The 8131-nt window shown below is 52.8% G+C and overlaps 2 protein-coding genes across 2 annotated transcripts in view; one reads left to right on the top strand and one right to left on the bottom strand.

Annotated features, from left to right (window-relative positions):
* CEP41 (centrosomal protein 41) overlaps positions 1–1033 on the top strand; it is a 21513-nt gene extending 20480 nt beyond the window's left edge. Inside the window, exons 5-6 of the mRNA XM_029965624.1 lie at positions 1–139; positions 326–1033. The exon at positions 1–139 is cut by the window's left edge and continues 1 nt beyond it. Of these exons, the coding sequence (XP_029821484.1) occupies positions 1–139; positions 326–468 (282 nt within the window). The 3' untranslated portion in view covers positions 469–1033. The remainder of the gene's footprint in view (positions 140–325) is intronic.
* Positions 1034–3248: 2215 nt separating this feature from the next.
* The window catches only part of LOC103761336 (carboxypeptidase A1), a 5264-nt gene continuing 381 nt past the window's right edge, over positions 3249–8131 (bottom strand). Inside the window, exons 3-12 of the mRNA XM_029965623.1 lie at positions 8010–8034; positions 7501–7635; positions 7314–7415; positions 7116–7217; positions 6922–7023; positions 6705–6815; positions 6375–6465; positions 5823–6022; positions 3629–3713; positions 3249–3476 (exon numbers count right to left, since the gene is read on the bottom strand). Of these exons, the coding sequence (XP_029821483.1) occupies positions 3289–3476; positions 3629–3713; positions 5823–6022; positions 6375–6465; positions 6705–6815; positions 6922–7023; positions 7116–7217; positions 7314–7415; positions 7501–7635; positions 8010–8034 (1141 nt within the window). The 3' untranslated portion in view covers positions 3249–3288. The remainder of the gene's footprint in view (positions 3477–3628; positions 3714–5822; positions 6023–6374; positions 6466–6704; positions 6816–6921; positions 7024–7115; positions 7218–7313; positions 7416–7500; positions 7636–8009; positions 8035–8131) is intronic.

The raw sequence follows: 8131 nt of genomic DNA, 5'->3' as shown, positions 1-8131 counted from the left end.
CCCCCGGGATCCGCCCGAAGGAAAACCTCTCCCAGAGTCCCTCCCACGCGGGCTGAGAACAAGTGGAGGTTCTCTGCAGATGATCTCCAGAAGCTCAAGTACTACCTGGAGGAGGAGCACATTCCTTTGGACACTGCCAGTAAGATCATGGAATGGGTTGGGTGGGAAGGGACCTTAAGGATCGTCCGGTTCCAACCCCAAACCTTCCGCTGTCCCGGATTGCTCCGACTGCCCATCCTGGCCTTGGACACTTCCAGGATGGGGTGTCCACAGCTCCTTCCCAGGGCAACCAGTGGTGTGACCGTGGGTTGTTTTTCCCCCCCAGGCCGCCTGAGCCGTGGCATTTCCAGCCGGGATTCCAAGCCCACGTCCATGAGGAGCAGCCCCAACCTCCACGGCTCCAACGCGGGGTCCCTCAGCTCCCGCACGCTCAGCAGGACCAGCCTCCAGAACAGGCCCTGGAAATAACCGGTGGGGTCTCCTCCCACCGAATAAAGGATTATCCAGGTTTTGGGAATACCCTGAGCAGTGCAGCCCCTTTGTGGTTTTAGGAATCCGCAGGGAAAAGCAGCCGGAGGTGTGGAAAAGGCAGCTCGGGTCAGGCTTGGAGAGCTGGAATGGGGTTTCCTGGAGGCAGGAATTGTCATCCCACAGGTTTGTAGGGTTGGGAGCAAACTGGTAGTGAAGTCTGGGACCAGTAGGAACTTCCACCAAGCTTTTAGTCCAGGGGAATGGAATTTGCATCCGTGACATTCCCTGGAGCCACCTGTGGACACACACGGAGGTGAAGGGGCCAGAACTGTCCTGGGAGAACAAACAGGAGACAAAGACACTCAGCAAGTTGCCAAAATGGAGAAAAGATCCTTAAAAAGGGTTTTTTTTTTTGGGGGGTATTTTAATTAAATTATGATAATGAACAGAAGTATTTCTAATAAAGGTGTTTTTGGAAATCAGCCCAAGGTGGTGCTGGGACCTGAGGGTTGTGTTTGCTCCTGGACACTTGGAACTGTTGCGTCTTTTTCTGGAAGTTTATTCCCAGAATAAACTTCTTTCATCTTTCCCAGAGGTTTTTTTAGGAGCTTCTTTTGAGGTTTTGGTGGCTCAAGGGGAAATTTCCTTGCTGCTGTTGAACCGGGATCCCTAAATCCCAGCAGGGACCTGGAATGTGGAGCTGAGCAAGGGTGAGGGTTTCCTGGAAAATGAGAGGCACGGTTTTCCTTCTGGGAATCATCTGGTTTTCCCTGGTGACAAAGCAGAGCTGCCTGAGTGAGGCTTAGGAAAGACCTGCTCTTTAGTCTTGACTTACAGCCTTGCTGAGCCTGGTCCAGCCTTGATTATCGTGGGGGTTTTGTGTGGTTTTTTGGATTTCAGTGCTTTCTTCCCCCTCTTTTTGAAGCAGAAAATGTTCAAACCCCCCCCAAAATTCACTGGTGATTTTGGGATAATTCTGGTGAAAGGGCAAAGGGGGAGGAATTGCACAGAATTCCCAGTTTGGAAGGTTAAGGCTCATCATCCCCCGAGCGCTTTTATGATGATTGTTGTGTCTCTGAGTGGTCAGTCAGATGATTCCTGACTCCAGGAATGGAAGTTTTAGTCTGTTAAGAGCCATATCCTTGGGCTTCTCTGGGAAAGAGGGAGTAGATCCACACAAAATTGGGATTCTGTGTCAGGATCATCCATAGGGAAAGTAAAATAAATAAATCAAAGCTAAATGATGCTTCTGAAGGAGTTTGGTGTTGAAGCACCACCGAAATATCCCCCATTTGGCTTTGGAAGTTGGGATATGACTTGTGCAGCAGCTCCATTTTTATGTTGTAGTGGAAAACATGGAATAAAGCAGCATCTCCTGCATAATTGAGGAAAATGATCCCCCCTCTCCCCAGAGCTGGATGTGCACAGGGAAGGGGAGATCCAAGGGAGCCCCAGGACAAGAGGGAACGGCCTCAAGTTGTGCCAGGGGAGGTTCAGGTTGGATAGCTGGGAAAGTTCCATCATGGAAAGGCTGCCCAGGGCAGTGGTGGAGTCCTCGTGCCTGGAGGGATTTAAAATCCCTGTGGATGTGGCACTGGAGGACGTGGATTTGTGGTGGCCTTGGCAGTGCTGAGAATGGTTGGACTCGATGATCTCAGAGGGCTTTTCCAACCCAAAGGATTCCCTGATTTGTTGAGTGCTTGAAATCCAGGGATTGGTACAACACAGAGGGCCCTGTGGGGTGGGAGCAGCTCTGTCACCTCCAGGAGCTCTTGGAATTGTCACTGTGTTGGCTGAAATCCTGGTTTTGCTGCCCATCTCTGGATAGACACTGATCCAGAATCCCTGGTTCCGTGACAACCTCCTCCTATGGAACGGACAGAAGTGGTCTGAGCTGTTTGATATCTCCCAAATCCAGGAATCCAAGGAAGGACTGAAGGACTTTCCCGCTGTCTTGGTGGATTTGGGTGTGTTTGGACTCTTGGTGCTGTTTGGTGGAGAGTCAAGCTCTGTAAATGCTGCGAGGCTTAATTGTTTAATTTAATTAAATGTAAATGACACCAGAAGGTTGAGTGGTTTTGGTGTTGGTTTTTTTTTCCCCAGTTTGAGCTTTGAGAGCTTTGGAGAATCTGTAAAAAGTGGAAGTGGGTAGGGACTGGGCTCCCCTTCCCTGGGGATTACAGGGGCTGAGGAGGGATCATGGAATAGTTTGGATGGGAAGGGACTTAAAACTCGTCCAGTTCCACCCAGGGACACCTTCCACTATCCCAGGTTGCTCCAGCCTGGCCTTGGACACTTCCAGGGATCCAGGGGCAGCCACAGCTTCTCTGGGAAATCCATTTCAGCCCCTCCCCACCCTTCCAGCCACAAATTCCTTCCCAATATCCCATCTCTCCCTGCCCTCTGGCACTGGGAGGCCATTCCCTGTGTCCTGTCCCTCCATCCCTTGTCCCCAATCCCTCTCCAGCCTTGGAGCCCCATAAATCCCGTTGATCCATTGCCTCATATCCCAGAGCCGCTCCAGCTGCCCAGTGCCAAACCAACCCTTTTCCCCTCCCCTCCTATGTCAGAGCAGAGGGAAAACCCCTTCCTTCCTTTTATCCCTGCTATTTTCATGCCCTTTTAATGCCCTTTTCATGCCCTTTTCAGCCCAGCACGCCCTGTTTGCGTTGGCACACACGGGAACACCGGATCTGTCTCCGAAAGGGCTTTTCCACCCGACTTGGGAGAAAGGGAAAACAACAACAAAAAAGCTTTTTCTTTTTCTCATCCATTTATTTATCGGGTTCTTCCCCCCTCTCCAGCTGCCGATCCCGCTCAGTAAATGTTGTCCCGGGCGTGCTCCATGATGACCTTGAGGGCCAGCCAGGTCTCCTCGGCCGTCGGAACGATCTGGTTGGCGGGAAGCAGGAATCCATAACGCCCCGTGTCCCGCAGCTCGAAGGTGAAGGAATATTTGATGCCCTGGTTGTAGGTCCAGTCGACGGTTGATCCGCTCGCTTTGTCTGAGGGAAACCACGGGAGGGGATTTTATGGGATGTTTCATCCTGGCCGTGGTGCGAGGGATGGGCTTTGGGTGGGTTCTGGGGTGGGCTTTGGGTTGGTTTTGGGGTGGATTTTGGGTGAATTTTGGGGTGGGTTTTGGGGAGGCACTCACAGATGGTGGTGATGATGCTCCCGTACGTGTAGCTGGTGCCATACAGGGAGGACAGAGCGGCCACGGCCTTGGCGGAGAGCTCGTTCTGGGAGGGAGCGGGGAGAAAGGTGAGGAAAAGGAGGGAAAATCATAAAGGGGAAAATTGTGAGGGAAAATCATAAGGGAAGATCATGAGGGGAAATTGTGAGGGGAAGATCATGAGGGAAAATCATGAGGGGAAGATTGTTAGGGGAAAATCTTGAGGGGAAATGATGAGGGAAAAATCATAAGGGGAGAATCGTGAGGGGAAAATTGTGAGGGAAAGTCATAAGGGGGAAAATCGTGAGGGAAAAATCATAAGGGAAGATCATGAGGGGAAATTGTGAGGGGAAGATCATGAGGGAAAATCGTGAGGGGGAAATCATGAGGGGAAGATCGTTAGGGGAAAATCTTGAGGGGAAATCGTGAGGGAAAAATCATAAGGGGAGAATCGTGAGGGAAAATCATGAGGGAAGATCTTGAGGGGAAATCGTGAGGGAAGATTGTGAGGGGAAACTTAATGAGGGAAAATCGTGGGGGGAAAATCATCAGGGGAAAATTAATAAGGGAAAATCGTGAGGGGGAAATCATGAGGGGCAGATCTTGAGAGGAAATCATAAGGGGAGAATCGTGGGGGAAAATCATGGGGGAAAATTGTGAGGGGAAAAATCATAAGGGGAGAATTGTGAGGGAAAATCATGGGGGAAAATCATGAGGGAAAATCATGGGGGAAAATCGTGAGGGAAAATCGTGAGGGGAAATCGTGAGGGAAAATCATGGGGGAAAATCGTGAGGGAAAATCGTGGGGGAAAATCATGGGGAAAATTGTGAGGGGAAATCGTGAGCCAAAAGAGGGGAAAAGATGAGGCAGAACAGGGAAAAAGAAGAGAAAAAGGACAGGAAAAGATGAACCAAGAAGGGAAAAGGGTGAGGCAAAGGAGGGGAAAATGATAAGCTGAAGGAGAGAAAATGGTGAGTCAAACGAGGAGAAAAGATGAGCCAAAGGAGGGGGAAATGGTGATGGAAAGGAGGGGAAATGATGAGGCAACGAATGGAAAAAGATGAGTCAAAGAAAGGGAAAAGATGAAACCAAAGGAGGGGAAAGGATGAATCAAAAAAGGGAAAATGATGAATTGAAGAAAGAGGGGAGATAATGAGTCAAAGAGGGTGAAAAGGAGGGAAAAAGATGAGCTAAAAAGGAGGAAAAGATGAGTCAAAGGAGGGGAAGTGGTGAGTTNGTGAGGGGAAATCGTGAGGGGAAATCGTGAGGGGAAATCGTGAGGGGAAATCGTGAGGGGAAATCGTGAGGGGAAATAGTAAGGGAAAATCATGAGGGGAAAATCATGGAGGAAAATCGTGAAGGGAAAATCATGAGGGAAAATCATGAGGGGAAATCATGAGGGGAAATCATGAGCCAAAAGAGGGGAAAAGATGGGTAAACGGAGGGGAAAGGATGCACCAAAGGAGGGAAAAAGATGAGGCAAAACAGGGAAAAAGAGGAGGCAAAGGACAGGAAAAGATGAGCCAAGAAGGGAAAATGGTGAGGCAAAGGAGGGGAAAATGATCTGAAGAAGAGAAAATGGTGAGTCAAAGGATGGAGAAATGGTGATGGAAAGGAGGGGAAATGATGAGGCAGAGAATGGAAAAAGATGAGTCAAAGAAAGGGAAAAGATAAAGCCAAAGGAGGAGAAAGGATGAATCAAAGAAGGGAAAATGATGAATCGAAGAAGGAGGGGAGATAATGAGTCAAAGAGGGTGAAAAGGAGGGAAAAAGATGAGCTAAAAAGGAGGAAAAGATGAGTCAAAGGAGGGGAAGTGGTGAGTTAAAGGAGAGAAAAAGATGAGCCCAGGAAGGGAAAAGATGGAGCCAAAGGAGGGGAAAAGATGAGCCCAGGAAGGGAAAGAATGAGTCAAGGGGAGGGGAAAAGGGAAGAAGATGAGCTAAAAAAGAGGAAAAGGTGAGCCACAGAAGGTCAAAGCCTGTGAGATCCAGCCTGTGGGAGAGGATTTTCCCTCATGCCACAGGCAAAAAGGATCACAAAGCTCAATTCCCAAGGGCTGGCAGAGGAGCCAGAGCTTCCCACTGCTCCGTGGGGCAGGATGGAGGTGCCTGGAAGGAGGAGAAGAGCAGCCCCACGTCACCCACTCCCCCCCTTAACCTGCCCAGGGGCCCTACCAGCTCCTGCTCATCCGCAGCCGGGGTGGTGGTGTATCCGTAGGGATAGAGCAGGAGCTGGGAATAGCTGTGGATGGACACGAAGGCCTTGATGTTCCCGTGGCCCGTCACAAAGTCCACGATGGATTTGACCTCAGGCTCCGAGTTGGGGTAGGGGCCATGGTAGGTCTCAGTGCAGGAGCTCCCGCTGGACCCAGCCCCTGTGGGGAACAGGAGAGGGAAAACAGGGTGGGCTTTGGTGGCACTTGGGTGGCTGAAAGAGTCCCAAGGGAAAAAGGGTCTTTTCCCTTTTCAACCCCAAGAGTTTTTCCCACCCCTCAGGTGTGGACGGCGAGGAACACTCCTGAGGCTCCTCCTGGAGATCTGTGTGGAGACTTTCCCTTGTGGTCCCCACTCTGCTGCTCATCAAACCCTGGCGGGGCCCCCAGCCCTTGTCTCTGCCACGCAGAGCAGATCCCACCTCATCCCCAGGGATCTGTGAGCCGGGAATGGCCTCGGAGCCTCCACCTGGAGAGTGGGAACGCCCCGGAGGGGGAGTGGGAAGGCTCTGACCTCCAAATCCCGCATCCCAGTTGCGGTTGGGGTCGACGCCGACGCAGATGTTACCCGGGTACTTGGACCTGGTCTTGCGCCACATGCGGTTCTGGGAGGGCAGAGCCACCTCAGCTGCTGGGCAGGGCCAGGGAGTGCCCTCCCCATCCCATGGAAATGGGACAGGGAGGCTCTGACCCCCCAGGGAGGAGCAGCGCCCCAGTCCTGCTTCCCTTCCCATCCCATGGGAACAGGGACAAGGAGGCTTTGACCTCCCAGGGATGAGCAGCTCCCAGTGCTGCTCCCCTTCCCACCCTGTAGGAAGCAGGGAGGGGGAGCTGGGGGTGGTACCGTGCTGTGGGTGTAGGCAAAGCCATCGGGGTTGGTGACGATCTCCAGGAAGATGTCCATGGTGTCCAGGATGGAGGCCACCCCTTCGTTATTGGCGTGGTCGTCGACGATCTACAGAGGACAGGAGGTTTGGGGCTCCCTGGGGGTCACCCCCTGGGTCCCACAGTGGCTGCAGGACCTTTGGGGGACAGAAGGTGGGCGTGGGGAGCGTCCAAACCTTCTTGGCAAACCAGACCCCGCTGGCCTGAGTCACCCACTCGCGGGAGTGGATCCCGGTGTCGATCCACACGGCCGGGCGGTTCGAGCCCCCTGTGCTGAACTGGGACAGCAGAGAGGTGGAAGTTGGCTTTGTCCTTTGTCCCTGACCTCGCTCCCCCCTCCCTGGTCACCCCCCAGACCCCGACCCCTCACCTTGAGCACGTAGAGGGGCCGGTCCTCGGTGGAGCGGCCGATCTCCAGTTTGCTCACCAGGTTGGGGTTCTCGGCCACCAGCAGGTCCATGAAGGCGTAAATCTGGGAGAGAGGGATGAGGAGGGGGGGATTGTTCTCAAGCAATTCCAGGATGCCACTTTCCCCCCCACAAAATGCCCCGAATCTTATGTCTCTCACCTCGTCCAGGGTGTGATAGGCCTCGTAGTTGAAGGTGCTGGTGGAGAGCGGCAGCTGGCGGCTGCTCCGCATCATCTCCCTCCGCTCCTCATCCAGCAGTTCCTGGGGGACACGGGGCAGGATGGGCCCTAATTCCCACTGGGATGAGGCCCTGAGTCTCAGTCAGCTGCCCTCCTCCTCCACTGACCTGCACATCCTCGATCATGATGGAGTAGGACACCCCGGCGGCCTCCAGGTGAGCTTTGACGGGCTGCAGGCTCGGGAAGGGCACCCGGATATCCACGGGAGAACCGAGGCCACGGGGGGCCAGCCAGAAATCCAGCTGGACAGGGAGAAATCCAGGTGGGAAAGGGGAGAAACTGAGATCCTGCCTCCAACCTAGCCCCAGCTGCTGTCCAGATTGGTTCCCACCATCCCAAATCCAGCCCCATCCCAGCTTTACAGCAGGGACGGTGTAAAACAAGGGATACAGGCTGGGGGGGTTGTCCTCCAAATCCAACCCCAAATCCAAGACCAAAATCCCATTTCAAAATCCAACCCCCAAATCCCACCCTGAATCCAAGTCCAACCTCAAAAACCCACTCCAAAATCCAACCCCCAACTCCAACCCCAAAATCCAATTCCACCTCCAACCCCAAAATCCAATTCCACCTCCAACCCCAAAATCCAATTCCAACTCCTACCCCAAAATCCAACCCTCAAATCCAACTCCAACCCCAAACTCCAAACTCCAACCCCCAAACCCAACCCCAACTCTAACCTCAACATCCAACCCCAAAACCCAACCCCCAATCCAGCCCCAAAAACCACCCCTAAAA

This window comes from Manacus vitellinus, unplaced genomic scaffold (genome assembly GCF_001715985.3).
Source record: "Manacus vitellinus isolate BGI_N305 unplaced genomic scaffold, ASM171598v3 scaffold_110_pilon, whole genome shotgun sequence".
NCBI lineage: Eukaryota > Metazoa > Chordata > Aves > Passeriformes > Pipridae > Manacus > Manacus vitellinus.
Note: the sequence above shows the minus strand (reverse complement) of the source record. Positions and strands in the feature narration are given on the sequence as shown.